Source organism: Podarcis pityusensis, assembly GCF_964106645.2.
Source record: "Podarcis pityusensis genome assembly, chromosome: 4".
Taxonomy (NCBI): domain Eukaryota; kingdom Metazoa; phylum Chordata; class Lepidosauria; order Squamata; family Lacertidae; genus Podarcis; species Podarcis pityusensis.
In genome coordinates, this window is record NC_138027.1 from 16,745,033 (window position 1) to 16,765,403 (window position 20,371).

Below are 20,371 nucleotides of genomic sequence, written 5' to 3' on the forward strand. Positions count from 1 at the left end.
TCCTTCTCCTTCTCCTCTCCTCCTTCTCCCCGCGTTGGCTCTGGGGTTTTCCTGGCCCCGTAGCAACGCTGGGCAGTCAGCCGGGCGAGCAGGCGCTCTCGCTCCCGGTTGAATTTGGGTCGCGGGTTGTGTGTGTGTCAGCAGTTCCCCCAGTTGACGCACCAGGTGTCCCTGGTTCCCCCTCGGCAGTGGCAGTCTCAGCAGCCCGGAGCCAGCCTGGTGGCGCAGCTGGCTCTGGCTGGCTTCAGGAGCTGCCTGCTGCCTTGGCGCCTGCCATTTTGCCTTGCCGGAAGTCCCCATATGATGTGTCTTGTGCCGTTGAACCAATCACGGAACTTTCATTCCCTACTAATAAATCTACAACACTTAAAAAATAAATCAGGGGACATTAAATGAAATCCGGGGACAGATTTTGTCGGGAGACAGATTTGTAAATCCGGGGACTGTCCCTGGGAAACGGGGACGTCTGGTAACCATAACCTATATGCCACTCTGTCACCCTAAATTCACTCACACCTGTGTGAAAGGGAGGTTAGAAATTGGGGTTGACCCCTCTGCTCAACAGCTGATGAGGGGAGGGGGTATCCTTGGTGGGGGGGGGGGTTAAGAAAACCAGTTGTGGAGCCTCACCTGGGATCACAGCTGTTGAGGGGAGTGGACAGCCCTGGAAGGGCATGTAGGGTACCACAATGGGCTTTACTAGGTTATACTGGTTATTACTGGTTGTAATGATAGCGTTTCTGGCCCAATTGCTAACATTCCTTTTACAATAAATTAAAACAATCCTTTAAAAAGATAGTTAAAAAGACTCTTCTAAAAACTCCCTTAAAAGAATCAAGTCTTCAAAAAAGTTACCGGTATATGATCTAAGAAAGTCTTTAAAAGAATCCTTCCAAAAGAATTTAAAAATTATAATGCAGCACCTTAGAGACTGACTGAGTAGTTTTAGATATAAGCTTTTGTGTGCATGCACACTTCTTCAGATTCATGTAGACCAACACGGCTACCTACTTGAATTCCTTTTACACTTATAGTACCTGTTGTGTTATGGGATCAGTGTTCCACCGTGTTTTGCTAACTTTTAAATGGTGGGAAAGAACTTTAGGCCGGGAGAGCACCCCAAATCTCGTTATGTGAATTTACAAGGCAAAACACCTATAATTTTCTGAGTTCCAGGGTTTGGTTGCAAATGGCTCTCTTCCTGACCCCAGCCGGAAACAGCATTGAAATGAACATGTGACCTTACAGTAAGGTTAAACCTTGTAGTAACGTTAAGGCTTACTGGGAAATGATATATAATGAATTGAAAAAAGATGTTTAAAATAACTTTTGTTTAAAAAAATGCAAAACAGAAGCTTTCCTTTTGGAAATTATAGGGAAAGAACTCCCCAAACTGTATAGAAATTTATTCGTGTATGTGACTACAGCAGCAAGAATGTTACTTGCCCCAAAATGGGGCAGCAAAGGAAGAATGGATGTGCAGAAATGGCGAAACTTACTGGAAAAATAAGAAATCAAGATAATCAACTTTTTATAAAAGAATAGAAATGGTTTATGGAATATTTACAAACAAACTGTAAACATATAAGAACATTGGCAGGATTATTGTAATAACCTGCAGTTTTATAAGGGTATATATTTAAAGTAGACGGATAAACAAGCAAATAAAGTTAATTTGGATATGCAGAAAATATTAAAAATAAATTTAAGTAACTGCAGAAAGAGGGGGGAAGGAAATCAAGTTTTGAAATGTTGATAATATAATTATTGAAATGTATAAAACTGAAAATCATTGTGTGTGTGAAATGAGCATGTAAACTTTCACTAGATACTACTAGATTACCAGAAGTGGCTTTTATGACATGTGAAAGAGCACATAAAATGTGGAAATTTTCAGGCATTGGAATAAAATGCTGACTGAACACAGCCAAAATCCTCTTCCTGGCTCACTTTCTCCCTCTAAATTCCCTGCTTCCTTTCCCGGTTAAAAGCTCAACATCAACTGAGGTGAAAACTGTATTTATACAACTTCAGGGAAGTCTTTGGAAATTAGGGATAATGCCAATCTCACTACTTTGTCCTCTGCAAGCCTCGCAGGGATAGGATGATGTCAAAACGTAATCTGGTCACATCAGAAGGTTTTGCCAGTTGTTCTGTTGCCAAAATGGCACCTACTTTGAGTGCCCACATTGGTTAGACCAGGGGTCTGCAACCCGCGGCTCCGGAGCCGCATGTGGCTCTTTTACACCTTTGCCGCGGCTCTGGAGCGGATACTAGCGAGGGGAGGAGGCGCATTGTGCGCCCCGACACTCTCCACTGTGGCGGGCGCTGTACTGGCTGTGACGTCGCATGGGGGCGGTGCGTGCGTTAGTCACGCACCGTCCCGACGTCACCTTCCTGCCCGCTACATTGTAAGGGGCATGTACGCTGGTCACTGCATTGAAAGGGGGCATGTACGCTGGTCACTGTTTTGAAGGGGAGTGAAGAACACACACACAAAAAAAGGTAACTTGTTAAACATTTATTTCTATGAGGAGGAGTAATTCTGAGGGGTCAAACAAAGAAATAATAAAAAAGTGACAAAAAAGTTATTTTTATAATGATGAGTTTTGCGGCTCCCAGTTTTTTTTCCTTCGGAAACGGGTCCAAGTGGCTCTTTTTGTCTTAAAGGTTGCAGACCCCTGGGTTAGACTAATACACTTCACGATGAAATCAGCGCTGACAGCAGGGAGCCCATCTATTACGGGAAATAATTTGAAGGATCAGAGAGCGGCTTGTTAAAAGCAGTCAAATGTTGGCAGAACTATCAATGGTTATTGGCATTTTTATTGTCTCAGAGGTAAAACAGGCAAATTAATGAATGCAGCATGAAATATTATTTCTATTACCAGTGCGTTTAGTTAATCCATAATAAACAGGAAGGAATCGAGGCTGTGGGCAAGGGGGGAGGAATTTCTTCCTTCAGGAATGACCGCTCCCCACATTAAATGGGGGGGGATTTGCCCATGCAGACCATTAGCACAGGCTTGGCTTCGCTTTCCCCAGGTGGGATACCTGGAGGTCTCTGCCTACCTCAGTCAGTTGCCCAATCCCGCCTGGGGAGGCGTTGCCAAGGTGATCAGGCCAGGTAGGGGGAGGGACTACCTGCCCACACAATAGAGGGAGGATCTTACCTGGGAATCGTCAGTTGGCTCCAGAGCTTCTCCCACCCTACCCACCCTCAGTTAAGACTTCTTTTGCAGGTTAACCTCTTCTCCACAGGTACGCGGGCGCTGCTACGTCAAGGTCGCTGTTGAAGGGCCGGAAAGGAATTCTTCTGCATTGGCAGGTTTGCTTTTCCCGTAGCAAAACGTAACAACTTTGGCGGTATCAGGCCTTGGGCGGAATCCTTTAGTCTATCTTCCCTAAATTGGGGGTGGGCGTGTAGCCATGACTCACCACCCCCTTCTCTTTGCAGCAGTGATCCCAGGGTTCCCCGTTAAAGGGGTTATTTTGAGGGGAGGCTTTGGCCATACGCCTAGAGGTTGTCATTGCTCTCCCCTGTGACGGCGGCGTAACGGGGACGGGCTCTCTCTGCTTGAACATATGTTCTCCAGAGCCAGCCCACCCACCCCACACACTCTGGATAACCCTGATGTTCCCCAGATCCCTGGCGGGGGACTGGGAGGGATAAACGCCCAATGCCTGAGCCAAGGTCTACCCACATCTGGAACATAATAAAGTTGTGGCCAATTTTAATCCCATAGCACGTTGTCTTGAGTCATTATTGCACACGGGGACCGCCCAGGGTTTGGGGGGACTCCACCTGTCCACGCAATTAAAAGGCAGGCACATTACAGCTGTTGAATGGAGCAGTCACAGAGAAGCAAGCTATTCCCCTTCCGAGTATCAGCCAGGTGAGGTATCAGCCACAGGGAACCATCACTTCTTTTGTTGTCCTAATGGTGGCCCTCAAGTGGCAGCTACGGCCATTCTCTCACAAAGAAGCTCACCTGACTAATTCTGCAATGGAATCCTCTGTTAGATTGTTAACCCTTGCTGGATCCAGGAGTGCAGGAATTAGAAGGGATTCATCATACAGACTGATCCCCCTCCCCAAAAAACTGACAACAGTTATTATTGGGGTTGGAGGATATACGTTTGGTTGGCTTGTAAGCCTCCATGCAGTTCAGCTGAGGTTTATCACCCCCTCTCTGCTCATCTGATGCTCAGGGAGGGCATGATTTGAATCCCTATTAGAAGGGCTTTTTTTTCAGCTGGAACCCATCAGAACTCAGTTCCGGCACCTCTCAGGTGGGCGCCATTGCCATTATATAAGAGAACAAGGGGGGCGTTCATGGCGAATTCCAGCACCTCTTTTTCTAGAAAAATAGCACTATTAGGACTCTGAATGAACTCCAGGGATGTGTTTACTATAAACTTTTTCCCCTTTTTGCTGTTGCTTCCAAAATAAGCGAGATCTTGTGGGGAGGACCAGCTCCCCAACTGGGGGGTGGCCACCCCGATCTAAATTTTGCAACACTTGCCATGGCGAGTGCCGAGTCCCGTATGTGGGGGACACATTACTGATTCAGAGCATCTCCTTAAAACCCAGAACACCAAGCCAGAGAGGTACCGTATTTTTCGCTCTATAAGACGCACCCGACCATAAGACACACCTAGTTTTAGAGAACAAGAAAAAAAATTCTCTCCCTCTCTGTACAGTGCCCCTTCAGTGCAGCGGCAGGAGAAACGGAGCCCCTTCCATTTCTCCTCCCGCTTCGCTGAAGGGGCTCTGCGCAGAGAGGGAAAGCTGCGCAGCGCCTCTCCAGCAAGGCGAAGCCAGGAGAAGAGGGGTCGGTGCACACCGATCCCTCTTGCTCTCCTGGCTTCAGGGATAGCCGCCCGAAGCCTCCGGAGCGCAAACAGGTGTCCACATCAGGCAATACTGATGGACTTCTTAAATTCAATTATTCGCATTTTTCATTGCAATCTGAGATACATATTTTTTAAATCGTCATTAGAATTTGTAGGCATTCGGTGCAAAATTCTCTAAATAGAAACACCTTTGTTTGCAATTTTGACTAATGTCCACATTAGGAGAGGGTCTCTCTTTTTTCCTTCTTCCTTTATTCTCAAGGCAAGCTGTGAAGATAGCTAGGTTGGAAAGAATTTGTCTGTGTTAAAGGAATATGCATGAGGCCTGCGTGGAGATTTGCTTGCGCACCGATCCCTCTTGCTCTCCTGGCTTCAGGGATAGCCGCCTGAAGCCTCCGGAGGCTTCGTGTTGCTTCCGCTGAAGCCATGGAGCCTGCATTCGCTCCATAAGACACACACACATTTCCCATTACTTTTTAGGAGGGGAAAAGTGCGTCTTATACAGCGAAAAATACGGTAATTTTGCATTAGTCTTAGGCAGGGAACATCTGTTCTCGACATAGGTTTCGAAACGGCGTCTAGCAGGTCCTCTAAATTTGGAAGCCTGACAGTCCTGCCAGGACGCATTGCCAGGAACAATAGTTCAAGCGAGGTTCCCGAACAGCTGCAGGCACAGTGGATTGAGAGCTAATTGGCCTATTTATTGCAGATAATTATGCATATCGTTATAATTGAAGGAGCATCACTTTTATGGCTGCTGTGCGGCATCCTGGGCTTTTCAGGTCGATTGTAGTAGGGTTCTTTTTGAAAACGCACGTGGCAGATTCACAGTGTGGTCTGTGTGTTAATTGTGCATATGCTTGTGGCATCTGAAGTTTTCCAGCTAATCTCCAGAGATGGAGAACATAATTATTTATACCCAGCCTCTTACCTTCCTCCAAAATACCGTACTTGACTGCTGTGCAGAGCCACCTGCTCTGGAGAGAGGGGACAGGAAGCAATTTAAATGAGAGACTCAAATGGGACTTCTGCTTATATAGACACAGAGAACCTGACTCTCCAGGGGTCAATCTTTTGGTCACGGAAATGGCACCACCTACAGACAAAAGGGAGGTGGCAGCAGGTTTGGGGGACTCTGAAAGACGCGGGTGGCGCTGCGGGTTAAACCACAGAGTCTAGGACTTGCCAATCAGAAGGTCAGCGGTTTGAATCCCCGTGACGGGGTGAGCTCCCGTTGCTCAGTCCCTGCTCCTGCCAACCTAGCAGTTCGAAAGCACGTCAAAGTGCAAGTAGATAAATAGGTACTGCTCTGGCGGGAAGGTAAACGGTGTTTCCATGCGCTGCTCTGGTTCGCCAGAAGCGGCTTAGTCATGCTGGCCACATGACCCGGAAGCTGTATGCCGGCTCCCTCAGCCAGTAAAGCGAGATTAGCGTCGCCACCCCAGAGTCGGTCATGACTGGACCTAATGGTCAGGTCCATTTACCTTTACCTTACAGACAAAAGGCAGCAGGTTTGGAGGACTCCGAAAGTTTACAGAACTAGAAGAAAAAAATAAGGAGGAACCCACACTGCTCAATGGAGGCAGTGCAAACTTGGCAGACTTGGTGGTTGCTAGCTCCCTGTTAGAGAGAAGGGGAACAGAAAATCAGGGGAATGGAATGGAGTCTCCTGGCACAGGACTTGGCTGGCTAAAACCCGGTCTCACTTGTCCTCTCTATTTCTGATGTTCAGGACGGGAGTGCCATTCCTTATATAGCCAAAATGGAACTACAAAGATTCTGCTTTGAGTTCCACAATGGACAAAAGGAAGGATCCAAATGACAAGCAAATCTCCACGCAGGGCTCATGCACATTCCTTTAACACGGACAAATTCTTTCAAACCTAGCTACATTCACAGCTTGTCTTGAGAATAAAAGAAGAAGGAAAAAAGAGAGACCCTCTCCTAATGTGGACATTAGTCAAAATTGCAAACAAAGGTGTTTCTATTTGGAGAAATTTGCACTGAATGCCTACAAATTCTAATGACGATTTAAAAAATATGTATCTCAGATTGCAATGGAAAATGCGAATAACTGAATTTAAGAAGTCCATCAGTATTGCCTGATGTGGACACCAGTTTGAGCGCAGCAAAAATATTAACTGGGTCAGCAGAAAGCATTATTCTCAGATAGAGTTAACATTACAGGCTAAAACTAACTGGAAGCAAAATGTTTATAACGAGTAAAACCCCACAAAAACCTTAAGTTATTTTGAAATTTCTATTACATTTTTTTTTTTTTTTGCAATAACCCAATCAGTTCTACTTTTTTTCAGCAATTTCCAAACGTGTGTGGTGTTTCTTCACAGCCACAACAAGGTGTTTTTTTTAAAAAAAGTATACGCTTCAAGAAGAATCACACACAACACAGAAAATAAAAGATAAATTGTATTTTCAAAATCATTTTTTCTTAGTTTCCTCTAGATCAAACTTTCTTGCTGTTCATAATTTACAAAGCTCAAAACAGAAATAAGAGTAGCCAAATCAAAGTAGCAACATGAGGCGCCAACCATTTGTTTCAAAACAATGTCAACCATCCTTTTGAAGCTAAAAACAAAGAATTTTTAAAAACAAAAAATCAAGGGAAAAACAACATCTGGAGTTTTTTTTACCAAATCCAGCTTATCAAGCACATCTGGAAACACCCAGTTTCCTCAAAATACACTACATTGAACTTACAGGTGAAAAGGAATGAAAATTCTCTCTGGAAAATGGGGGAAGCGTCAGAAGGGCACTGAGAGAGCCTGCGCTACAAGATTGTGGACACTTGTGGACCAATAATCACCAAGCAGAGGGCTGAAAACCTTAGTTATTGCAAAAAAGGAAAATGGCAGGGTTGGATACGGACATTAGCTCAAGGCCACAGGCACATTAGGAGCACAGTTTACTAGGAAGTGAAGGCCTAGCCTTGCAGTGAAGCAGAGTCACACAGCTCCTGTCTGCTCTGGTAGGCCTTGCACAGGAGAACCTCCCAGGGGATGCTAGTTTAAGGTATTTGTTTGGCAGTTGTGCAGAAGATACAACTTCTCAGGTGGAAAGGCTGCATGCAGCTTCCATAACAGCACTGGGAGTTTCAGCCAGCTGAATGCTCTTGCTGGTTGACAGGTACTCAATAGCTGCTTGTTATTCACATGCTAACACTGCCTGAACAGCCCCTTGCTGGCCAATGTTCTTCCAGACCAGCTGCTCACAGCGTGGTTAAGATCCAATCCTGCAGCTCTGAGCCATCACAACACACTCATTGCGCCGGAATTAGGAAAGGGTGAACTGAAACCATGAAAAATGGAAAAATATGTCCAAGATTCACACTATCCCACATTAAACAGGCAGTTCCCAAGCCAAAACAATGCCAGAATTCCATTTATCTTGTACTGCAAAGGGGAGGTGGAAGAAGAACAAAGGCCCGCCTTTGTCTGACAGAAGGTAAGAGTCTACAGGGACTTTCCTGATGACTCAATCTTGTGGCTTTGCTTTTATGTTCATAACAGAAGCTCTTCCTGCACATTCACCTGAGTTCTGTCCCTGCTATGACCCTGGGGTCTGTTCTTAGAGAAATGCAGAAGGGTAATCTAGAACGGGAGTGGAAAGGGCTTGCAGAACTGGGAAAGTGGGTAAATGTTTTATCGTAAGATCACATATGCTGAAACACTCAACAGCACTGAAAAGGCACAATTAGGTTCACAGTTAAAAGGCGGGGGAGAGAAAGGGATAAGAGTGTTTGAAGCACATATACAAAACCCAGGTGAGTCTAGTGGAAGGGATGCCTTTAATTTCTAATACCACCATAGAAGCACCTGTCTATATGCAGCCACAGAGTCAGATGCATGAACCAGCCAAGCAGGTAGGGGTCTTTATCAAGTGATATCAGGTGGAGCAACTCTGTCAAATGGGTCATTATTATTATTGCTGCTCTCCACAAAGGGCAACGATCAGTTGAGAAAGACTCAGGTGATTTGCTCTGCGCATGCAGCCACACAATGAGCATACACGTCCCAGCTATGTACTGCTCCTATTCACCTGAAGGCACCTTTAATGGAAGCCAGTGCCACTTCTGAAGAAGCACTAAGCTAGGCAGATTTGGTCCCAACTTATAAGTCAGAGTTAGGCATAGAAAAGGACTCTTTTTTCCATTACAGCTGTGGCTCCTGTATAAGAAAATTTCCCCAGGGCCTCACAAGTTGTATATAAACAGAGAATAAAGCAGCAGGATAGTAAAGTACAAAGGACAGCAGATATCTCAAAATATCATATATTTAAAAAGGGTTCCCTATGGTTTAAAAAGAAACATTTTTTTCCCAGCAGATAGGTGAAAAAAGGGGTGGCAACTTGCTGCTTTGAACTAAAAATCATGTCATTTGCTGTTGCTCGATTTGGACAATCAAATGCAGCTGTCTCTTTGCAATGGCGGTATTTAGGTCCCACAGAAACTCCAGCAACTGCCCCTTTAGAAGGTTTTCCATAGGCACAAACTGCAAGACTTGCTGCGGGGAGTCCGAGTCGAGCAGTACCCCCATGAGCTTCTTTAGCTGCTGCAGGTATTGGAAAACCGGATCTGGAAGACCTTGGTAGCCAGCACAAAGCAGTACAGCGCTGGCCCCTAAGAGATGAGATGAGGTTGGGCAAGCAAATGAGATGTTCTGGAAACAACTGTGCAGTATGAAAACTAAGCCAGCAGTGAAGCGCGTAAAACAAGAAAGAATGGGCAGGAGCAAAGCGTCCCCTTCCTGAAGCTCTGGGAACGAACGCAAAAGACACTCCAGGAGCTGCTGCTGGTATTTTGGTTCCCCATCGTGAAGCAACGAACAGCCAAACGTTGAGAGTGATGCAGACTCCAAGCGTTTAACTTCCAAGCCAGATGGGCTGTTGGCATCACAAAGCAATGGGAAGCCTACAGTCAAGCACTTTCTTTGGCCGACGCGACCTTCATTTGGAACCTCCATAAGTTCAGACAATTCAGACAATATCAGTGACTCCGTAAGAACATTGCAAGATTGGCACTCTTGCTGTGTCAGGCTTCTGAGGGCACCAACGCTTGCCCTGCCAACGAAAGATTTCTCAAGAGCTTCATTGAGGCTCTTCAGGACCTCACCATCACAGAAGGGAGAACACTTCACTCTCGGCAACCTCCACCCCTCCAAGATGTACCATAACTGACACTCCAGGCTGCAAGAAGCCCCTTCCAAGATGCATTTTTTCCCGACGTTACCGAGGGAATGTTCTTCAGCCCATTGATTAAGACAGCCCTTGGCCACTTTCTCCTCCCATGTCAGAGACTCCAGAATCTTCCTCTCATTGTACGTGCAAAAGTATTTGTTCCTCTGCCCGCACCATTTGGAGTTCATGCTACAGCCCGCACGGGGCTTCTTCACAAGCCAGTTATTTCTGGCAATAGGCTTCATCTGGAACCGGTTCAAGAAGAACGCGACGGCACAATCCCGTAAAGCGTTCAGCCTCGCCTGCTCCACCTTGCCCATGCGCTCAAAGAGTCGGAGGTTCTCAGCAATGGTCTCGATTTGGTGCCTGTGGAAGAACGAACAGCACTCTTCGTGGACTTTAAGGAAAGATTCCGGAATGGAGTGTTGGGGGAAGAGGGCCTTCTCGACCATGTCCGTCCCAAAGTTCTGCATCATCTTGGACAAGAGCAAGTGAATGGCCTCCCTGCCCAAATAGTGAAGGCAGACCACATACACCTCAGAGTTCCCAGCTTTACTAGTGGCTGGTTTAAACACGTGAACCTCTTCGAAAGAGCAGTTCAGCAGATACAGCAAGCTAACGGAACAATGTTCAAACAGAGTGAACATCTTCAGAACGAAGGAGCCCCCGAGGCCAAGGGTCATTAAAGCAGTGACCGTTTCGCAGTAATGCAAAGAGGAAACCAGGGCTTCTTGCTCGCCTGGATTTCCTTGGCAATCAAAGCTCCCGTCAGATGTGACCAGGTGAACGGTGGCCATGTTGCTGATGAACTGCTGCAGTCCCGTGAGATGTTTGAGCGTCATCACATCCCCTGTGTTCTCAGGGCCAAAATACCACCAGGGCAGAGTGTTTGCGATAAGCCTGTCATCCATAATCATCATAAGGGTATCGTTTGCTTCATAGTACGGGTTCAATGTATTAGCTACCCAATTCCAGTCGCAAGGGATGCGGTGAGACTTGAGGTAATGATTGAGGCTGGCTATGAAGGCGCCAGGAGCCTCACAGAGATGGACAGAGTTGAGTTCCCCATTTTGAAGAGCATCGCTTGGGAGGAGAGGGAAGCTGCCCAGGATCTCATGGAATTTGCACCATGCTTGGGTACACAACTCAGCATTTACGGCTTGCTTGATGTGAGCAATGATCTTCCCTGCCTTGTTGGTGAAGGATGTGTGCTGATGCCACTCATCTAATTTCTTGTCGCTCAGCTGGTTCTTGACTTCATTCAGGGAATCCTTCAAGGAGGCAAGGGAACTGAACTCTTTGTGATCGCAGCTAAAAGCCTGGTTAGGATCCGGCAGCTGCCATTCGTTGTTGGGTGGTTTGATGTATGAGAACTTCTTCCCAAAGAGCTTCTCAATTTCAGCAATGATATCAGAACCAAACTTGTCAAGGGTTGTGGTCTGCTCAGCGTATGCTGCCTTCTTCTGCTTGTTCATTCTCAGGCAGAGGCAAACCTTGGAGAAAAGAGGAGAAACCCAAATGAGGAGGGAAAGGACTCAGGGGAAGATCACCTGCTTTGCATGCAGATGATCCCAGGTTCAATCCCCAGAATCTCCGGGTAGGGCTGTGAATATCTCCTGTCTGAAATTTAGAGGAGTCACTGTCAGTGTCAGTATGAACCAGGGGTGAGGAACCTTTTTCTTTCTTTGTTTCAATTTTTTTTAATTAATTTTCCACATTTATAAAAAATACAACATATAAAAGACACAAAACACATTACAATACTAAAAATAAAAAAGAAAGAAAAATAAAAACACTTATTACTTCTAAAATCCAAATTAACTTTCATTGTTATCTGATTTCCTCAAATCCCCCCTAACTGAATTTCATTGTGACACCTTTGTGACAGTTCTCCAATATCATCTTTCTAATACAATTAACTCCTTCCATTTACTATCTTCATCTCTTTTCTTATTAAATTAAATCCATATTACTATACAACATTCTTATTCTAATCCTAGGCCTATTTGATACTTTCAAGTACCTTCTAATCATCTGTGAGGAACCTTTTTCAGCCCAAGGACCGCATTATTTTCTGGGCAACTTTTGGAGGGCCCCATGGCTGTGGTGGGTAGGACCAGAGGCAGAAGTAGGCAGTGCATCAAAAGTAAACTTTACCTTTGTACTGTAAGCTGGTTTCTACTCTATCCTCCACCCAATATCAGACAATCAGACAATATCAGACAAGGAGGCAATATCAGACTTCAAGACCACATTCCAGGTAAAGAAACCCAGGGTGTGAAGTGAGCAGTGGGGAAAGCTCTGAGGGTCAAATAAAGGGGTGGGGGTGGGGGATACATTTGGCCCCCAGGCCTGAAGCCCCTCACTCCTGGTATATAGACAGTGCTGAGCTAGATGGGCATTGTAAAGCAGCTGTATGGGAGAGGGTTTTCGAGCGAGGGGGACATTTAGTAATGGTTGATAAGCTCTGCTGACAGGCCGTTCTGCTGGTGTGTGATGGGAGTTGTAGCCCAGCAACTAGAGAGCCAGAAAGTCAAGGCATAACAATAACAGGCTCTACCAATAGCCCATGGACTGCAAGAAGATAAAACCTATCCATTCTGAAGGAAATCAGCCCTGAGTTAGATCTGGAAGGACAGATCCTGAAGCTGAGACTCCAGTACTTTGGCAACCTCATGAGAAGAGAAGATTCCCTGGAAAAGACCCTGATGTGCTGGAGAAGACTCTTGAGAAGTCCCATGGACTGCAAGAAGATCAAACCTATCCATTCTGAAGGAAATCAGCCCCGAGTGCTCACTGGAAGGACAGATCCTGAAGCTGAGACTCCAGTACCTTGGCCACCTCATGAGAAGAGAAGATTCCCTGGAAAAGACCCTGATGTTGGGAAAGATTGGGGGCACAAGGAGACGACAGAGGATGAGATGGTTGGACAGTGTTCTCAAAGCTACCAGCATGAGTTTGACCAAACTGCGGCAGGCAGTGGAATACAGGACTGCTTGGCATGCTGTGGTCCATGGGGTCACGAAGAGTCGGACACGACTAAACAACAACCAATAGTCCAAATCTGCACCCCAGTTTTGGCAAAACACTCCCTGCATGATTTCTGTGACAAACACTCAGGGCCCATGTAACTACACGACACAATTCCCAAAGGCAAATCAAGTTTTTTTTTAAAGCCACTGAAGCAAGAAGTCAGGTATGCATCACATTCCCAAGGAGTACACGCTTCTTGTAATTCGCACGTTAATTTAACGACAGCAAAGTATGCGTGTACATTCATTAACGCGGACAACACCTCGACCCCGCCCCTTCCGCTACAACCATGAATTCAAAGAGGATCTCCTTTTGATCTCCACCCATGACGAATGGTGGGGAGACACACCAAACCATTATCCGTGTAATTAAAAGTATTCACCCCCTACGCTGAAAACCCTCTCCAACAGCTGCGCATGCGTGCTTCCCTTTATGCGTGAGGCCGGGAGAATGCGCCTTCCATTTCCGCGCAGGCGCACTTCGAGGCTCTAATCTCCCTTTCGGGTCCGCACGGTGAAACCGCCTCTCCCCTCGCCTTTTCCGGACCAGCCGCGCACGCGCAGAACGCTTTCCTCCCACCACCCTGTCGCGAGAGCCCGCCCGGTTTCCCGCGCGGCTTGGGCGGTTTCCACCCACCGTCCAATCGGAGAAGGCATGTGGGGGGCGGGGCGGAAAGGCGGTTTGGGCCGGCGGATGTGACGTCGGCAGCGGCGACCAGAGGCGGAAACTCTTGTGAGGGGGCGAGGCTGTTCGAGGAGTCCGTTTTAAAGAAGAACCTCGCGGGCGGCGTTAAGGCCAACGTAGGTATCGAGGCGTAAGCCGCTTTGTGAGGCCTTCCCGAAAAGTAATATATAAATATTGTAGAGAAATGGCAATAAATTGAATAAATAAGCTTTCATGAGCTATAGGCCACTTTTTATGAGAAACATGAAGTGATGTATCCGAGTGTGTAGGTGCGTGTTTACGGCTAGCATAACAAGAGCAGTTGGGAATCTGCTGAGGGGATCGGTTCACCTCTTCCTCTACCCTCTTTGGCCCAATATGAATCGGCACATTGTAATCAACTACACGTCCGCCACGTTAGGTGACTTAACTTTAAGCACCTGGCAAAGTAGGTTGTGACCCATGGAAGCTTATTGGAGGAATCTGCACAGGAGCGAAGAGGAGGAGATCTCAGAAGCACGTTCAGGAAATTACAGTGAAGCCCAATTTCATTTTTAAGTAGCAGGACTTACTCAGAGGTAAGAATTCGCCCCTCTCCTTGTACATTTGTTTTGGGGCAGAGATCCTGACTTTGTCTTAAACTGAAGTTCCCTATTACAAAAAGAAAAAAAGACCAACTAAGTTTTTTATTGGTATGAGCTTTCACGTTCACGCACACTTCTTCTGATACAGTGGTACCTCTAGATACGAATGGGATCCGTTCCGGAGCCCCGTTCCTATCTAGAAGTAAACGTAACTAGCGACGGCACGTCTGTGCACGCACGCGTCGCTTTTCGCCGCTTCTGCGCATGTGCGTGATGTCATTTTGAGCGTCTGTGCATGCGCAAGCAGCAAAACCCGGAAGTAACGCACGCCGTTACTTCCGGGTTGCCGAGGAGCGCAACTCGAACGCGCTCAACTTGAAGCATCTTCAACCCGAGGTATGACTGTACACTGAAACAGAAGTCAGAAGACCCTTATATATAGTGAGAGGGTGAGGAGGGGTATTACTCAGAAGGGTGGTGGGAGTGGGTGATTATGTTCAAACCCTGTTTTGTGTCAAATAATCTGCTTATTATCCTGGTTAGTTAACCAACATTATGCTGGTTTGTGTGCCGCCGGAAATTCTGCTTTAAAACAAGCCCTGTGAGGGAGAGGAGTGTGGCGGGGTGTGGGAAGGAATATACCAGCTCAGAATTGGTTTCCAGCTTCATAAACTGGTTTGTGGGATGTACTTCTGAACAAAGCCATTCAATCAAATGCCCCTCAAGAAGAACCATACTATTCTAAATGCATTAGTACTTAATGCACTGCTTTTAGGGCACCTTGGGAGTCTTTACTTCTCTTTATTTAAACAGTAGCATATATTGTATCTCGATAAACTTGCTAATTTTTAAGGTACCATAAGACTTGTTAATACATGTAGGAATTCACGTTAAATCTTAGTATACTCGGAGAAGAGTATACTAAGTGAACAGTTTCTTCAACAGTTTTCAGTATGTGTAGCATTATTCCGTAATATAGGGACACGGGTGGCGCTGTGGGATAAACCAGAGAGCCTAGGACTTGCCAATCAGAAGGTCGGCGGTTCGAATCCCCGTGATGGGGTGAGCTCCCATTGCTCAGTCACTGCTCCTGCCAACCTAGCAGTTCGAAAGCATGTAAAAGTGCAAGTAGATAAATAGGTACCGCTCCGGCGGGAAGGTAAACTGTGTTTCCGTGCACTGCTCTGGTTCGCCAGAAGTGGCTTAGTCATGCTGGCCACATGACCGAGCTGTATGCCGGCTCCCTCGGCCAATAAAGCGAGATGAGCACCGCAACCCCAGAGTCGGTCACGCCTGGACCTAATGGTCAGGGGTCCCTTTACCTTTACTATTGTGTAATATATGTGAATTAGCTTTTAGAATGCTTCAGATTTGATATAGATGCTAAATGTTAATTTGCTATTCTTTGCTTATTTTGCCCTCACAAAAACCTCAGTTTGAGAGGGAATAGCTTTTCCAAGGATGCTTGGCTAATAGCAATGAGAGAAAATACTTGGGGGATAACGTATCACTGAAAAACAGCATAGTACCAATGAAGTATATTCTTATACAGTATGCCCAGTGTAAATTGGGGGTTGTTTTGCAAACTCCCAATCCTGCAATTGTGCATCCACTAGTCACATTTGACCTCTACCGCTCCATAACTCTGCCTCTGAACCAGACATGGTTCTTTATTATTTATTATGTTGAGTTTTCTCACTTCATTTTAAAGACTTACAAGGATTCATCACTAATAACTGATTTGCAGCTCATGAGGAATTCCGATTTGCTGTATGTACACCAGTGTTAGTTGCCTGTAAATACTTTCATACATGTGCCATAAACTGTGATTGTGTTGTATAGTGTAGGGCGTGTGTCATGCTTTCTTGCTTTATGGCATGAATAAGACAAGGCAAACTGTTCCCACATGTCAGAAACGAATTGGGCCTTTTGGGTTGTGGTGCCAAGCCTCTGAAATACCCTTTCTCTTTCCATCGGGGGGGGGGGGGGCAAGCCTTATGACCTTTGGAAAGAGGTTGAAAACATTGTTCTCCAAAGCTTTTAATGAAACCGAGCACTGTTTCTTACTCTGACATCGTTCGTTGTTTCTTTCAATTGTTAATTGTTTTAACTGTTCTTACCTTGCTTTTTGTGATTTTATGAGGCAAGATCAAAATACTTCAAATCAGGATTAGGAATCAGCTGGTCAGCCCCAATCACCATGGCCAATGGTTACGGATAAGGGAGTTCTAGACCAAGAATATTTCGGCAGACATAGGCTTTCCTCATTCCTGCTTTAGATCAATAACATACATTTGTTGCAACATTGTGAATTAGCCTTGAGCATGATTTTTAAACTGGGGTTCCTGAATCCAATCTTAGAATCATAGAATCATAGAGTTGGAAGAGACCACAAGGGCCATCGAGTCCAACCCCCTGCCAAGCAGGAAACACTATCAGAGCCCTCCTGACATATGGTTGTCAAGCCTCTGCTTAAAGACCTCCAAAGAAGGAGACTCCATCACACTCCCTGGCAGCAAATTCCATTGTCGAACAGCTCTTACTGTCAGGAAGTTCTTCCTAATGTTTAGGTGGAATCTTCTTTCTTGTAGTTTGGATCCATTGCTCCGTGTCCGCTTCTCTGGAGCAGCAGAAAACAACCTTTCTCCCTCCTCTATGTGACATCCTTTTATACAGTGGTGCCTCGCAAGATGAAAAGAATCCGTTCTGTGAGTCTCTTTGTCTAGCGGTTTTTTCGTCTTGCGAAGCAAGCCCATTGACGGATTAGCGGATTAGCGCTATTAGCGGCTTTTAGCGGCTTATCAGCTTATCGGATAAGCAGATAAGCGGCTTAACGGCTTAGAAAAAGGGGGGAGGAAAGGGGAAAAAAACCGCAGGAACTCGCAAGACATTTTCGTCTTGCGAAGCAAGCCCACAGGAGCTTCGTTTTGCGAAGCACCTCCAAAACTCTTTCGTCTAGCGAGTTTTCCGTCTTGCGAGGCATTCGTCTTGCGGGGCACCACTGTATATTTGAACATGGCTATCATATCACCCCTTAACCTCCTCTTCTCCAGGCTAAACATGCCCAGCTCCCTTAGCCGTTCCTCATAAGGCATTGTTTCCAGGCCTTTGACCATTTTGGTTGCCCTCCTCTGGACACGTTCCAGTTTGTCAGTGTCCTTCTTGAACTGTGGTGCCCAGAACTGGACACAGTACTCCAGGTGAGGTCTGACCAGAGCAGAATACAGTGGCACTATTACTTCCCTTGATCTAGATGCTATACTCCTATTGATGCAGCCCAGAATTGCATTGGCTTTTTTAGCTGCCGCGTCACACTGTTGGCTCATGTCAAGTTTGTGGTCAACCAAGACTCCTAGATCCTTTTCACATGTACTGCTCTCAAGCCAGGTGTCCCCCATCTTGTATTTGTGCCTCTCATTTTTTTTGCCCAAGTGCAATACTTTACATTTCTCCCTGTTAAAATTCATCTTGTTTGTTTTTGCCCAGTTCTCTAATCTGTCAAGGTCATTTTGAAGTGTGATCCTGTCCTCTGGGGTGTTAGCCACCCCTCCCAGTTTGGTGTCATCTGCAAATTTGATCAGGATTTACTGGTAATTGATCAGGATTTACTGGTGTCCCAACTATATCTTGATGTTGATTCCAGGGCTGATATAGAATTGGTTCCTGTTCAGCAAGGAAATTATTTTTAGTTAAAAATAAGCATGCACACCACAAATATGTTGTGCAATCCTATGCTTTTTATTTAGAAGTATGTCACCCTGAACTAATCAGGGCTTACTTTCTAGCAAGTTTCTTGAGGATTGCATTATTAGTTCTCTTAAGCTAAGCTCCCTTCACTGTGAACATGTTTAAATATGCTCTCCCTCCTCCCCAACTGTGTTTTCTTTGAACCGTTTTCCATGTTATAGAAGATGCTCTGTGAGTTTCTACAGTGTAAGTGACTTTTGACTGTTTACCATTCATAGCATTGGGTGGGCTTTGGAAACGCTGGGGTATGATGTGACTGCTGTTCTCAGAATAGCAACATGCCCTAAGGCAGCAAACAGGTTTCTCTTCGTTTTATAAGCAACAGCTAATTTTGCATGAATATGATTAAGTGTTAGTAAGGGCAGGTTAACTGTCAATGCGTGGGGTTTTTGTCATTTATTTTGGAGCCTTAGGGCAGTAAAACAAAAATATATTTTGCCTCAAGCCACTGTAGTCAGAGAAGACTTAAGTTCTGGAGAATCCTCGTTGTATTGATATTTGTCACTTCAATGCAAATGTCTGCTTTTCATTTTTCTTTCTTTCTTTTTTACATAGTTAAAATTCTTTTTTTTACACAAGGTTAGAGAGCTCCCAAGACAGTCTTGTTTGAACATACCACAGGTAAAAGATGCATTAAGGAAGATCTTAAGATTTTGCTTGTTGGTTAAACTTTATGAAATTCTACCCACTGGAGGCCTTATGAACCCTCAGTGGTGCTTTTCTTTTGAAGCAGCTTGTGCGATACACTTTTGCTTTTGAAAAATGTAAGTTGGATCCTGTGCCCATTTATCCACCAGAGTAATTACGTATCTGTGTGAGTTCTGAAGTATGGAGGGCATATGCCCCAAAGGCAGCGTGACCTTGAGGTGCTTTCATATTGCTTGTTATATTTTCAGTTCTCCAGGAAAGCTTTAGCTCAGTTCTTCAGAACAGCATTTTGATTGCGGTGAGAAATTTGAAAACAAGATGACAGTGTGTCTGAAAAGCATGGTGACAAGTAATCAAACCCCATTCATTTTACTTTCTCTTCCTTTTATTTTTGTGCACACTTCATTACTTTTAAAAGCATTCCATTTGAAAGGGTGCAAGTAGTCTTTATTCGTGAAGTGAATGGGGTGTTGTGCTTGCAGAAGGATGTACGGCTAAAATGTTCAGCATTTGCTTAGAAGATTGTATGCCATATTGAAGAGGGCTAAATATGTATTGGGTTAAAAAAAAGAACTAGAATTTAATTTCATTGATGGCTGTAGAGAAATGGCTCAAAACTAATGTTGGTCTTGCACATTGTTCTTGTTAATTATAGTCAGGTGGTGCCAGTGCCAGATAGTGTTCTCCACTACCCGCAATAAAGTTATTTGGATTGGTAGATGGAGGAAGGCAGGTATGCCTACAGAAGGGTAGCTGATTAATCTCAGTCTCGTTTCCTGCCCATGCTGTTGTCTTACCTGAACATAATTATCGTTGCCGTGAGAATAAGCTTTTTGGTTCCTGTTGCAGACACCTGTTAATTTTGTGCTTTATCTTCACTAAGTTAGAGTGAAACGAAGTTTATTCCTGTTGTATTTTGTTTTGCTAATGCAGAATAGAACATTACACGTCTGCAAAGATGAAAAGAAAAGTGGCCAAAGCTGTGGGACTTAGACTTAGTCCTAATGAAGAAGCTCAGCTGCTGAAAGAAGAACATGAAAGGAGAAGGAAATTAAGGTTACAGCAGGTGTGTTTGCATTGTTGGGAATGGTTTTCCTTTAGGCCAGAGTTTCCCAAGCTTGGGTTTCCAGACTACAGGTCCCATCATCTTTGACCACTGGTCCTGCTAGCTGGGGATGATGGGAGTTGTAGTCCAACAACAGCTGGAGACCCAAGCTTGGGAAACCCTGCATTAGACAATTGAATCTGCAGGCTTCCACTTTTTCATCCTGCATGGGAGCAGACTGATTCTGAGTCTGACAAGCTGTAGCATTTGCCCCAACCTGAGAGCTGCAGAGATTGAAGGGGATCCTATCTTCAGTTGTATGGCAATTCTTGCCCCCCTCTCTGGTTCCATGGTTGAGAGAAGAGCTGTCCGTTGTGTCACCAAGACACCAGAGCACTTCAGCCACATATACTTTCCCACTCAGGAGCAAAAAAGGGTAGAGGGAACTTGACTACAGTGTTGCTGAGGTGTCAGCTACACAAGGTCAAATTAGCTAGGGATGATAGGAGTTGTAGTTCCAAAACATCTGGAGGGCCGAGTTTGCCTATGCCTGTTCTATTTCCTTGTTGCTGGCCCTCATTTCACAGGTGCCCTATTTGTC

General features: G+C 45.4%; 2 protein-coding genes and 1 long non-coding RNA gene across 10 annotated transcripts in view; 2 read left to right on the forward strand and 1 right to left on the reverse strand.

Annotated features, from left to right (window-relative positions):
• Positions 1 to 2,194: 2,194 nt before the first annotated feature.
• On the forward strand, positions 2,195 to 3,223 carry LOC308475542. The gene is made up of 2 exons (XR_013985295.1): positions 2,195 to 2,366; positions 2,538 to 3,223. It is a non-coding gene; the product is annotated as an uncharacterized lncRNA (long non-coding RNA).
• A 4,048-nt stretch (positions 3,224 to 7,271) lies between these two features.
• CMTR2 (cap methyltransferase 2) overlaps positions 7,272 to 20,371 on the reverse strand; it is a 203,924-nt gene continuing 190,824 nt past the window's right edge. Inside the window, exons 1-2 of one of the 4 annotated variants that reach the window (XM_081002034.1) lie at positions 13,720 to 13,740; positions 7,272 to 11,543 (exon numbers count right to left, since the gene is read on the reverse strand). In XM_081002034.1, coding sequence (XP_080858160.1) covers positions 9,243 to 11,525 — 2,283 coding nt within the window. In that variant the 5' untranslated portion in view covers positions 11,526 to 11,543; positions 13,720 to 13,740 and the 3' untranslated portion in view covers positions 7,272 to 9,242. Of the gene's footprint in view, positions 11,544 to 12,207; positions 13,427 to 13,465; positions 13,653 to 13,719; positions 13,741 to 20,371 lie in introns of those variants that run through there. The other 3 variants (XM_081002031.1, XM_081002033.1, XM_081002032.1) reach the window with 3 other exon arrangements.
• Positions 13,757 to 20,371, forward strand: part of CEP295 (centrosomal protein 295) — a 37,111-nt gene continuing 30,496 nt past the window's right edge. For 3 of the 5 annotated variants that reach the window (XM_081001724.1, XM_081001723.1, XM_081001725.1), the window contains exons 1-2: positions 13,804 to 14,324; positions 19,659 to 19,791. In XM_081001724.1, the coding sequence (XP_080857850.1) occupies positions 19,684 to 19,791 (108 nt within the window). In that variant the 5' untranslated portion in view covers positions 13,804 to 14,324; positions 19,659 to 19,683. Of the gene's footprint in view, positions 14,325 to 19,658; positions 19,792 to 20,371 lie in introns of all 5 variants that reach the window. The other 2 variants (XM_081001722.1, XM_081001721.1) reach the window with 2 other exon arrangements.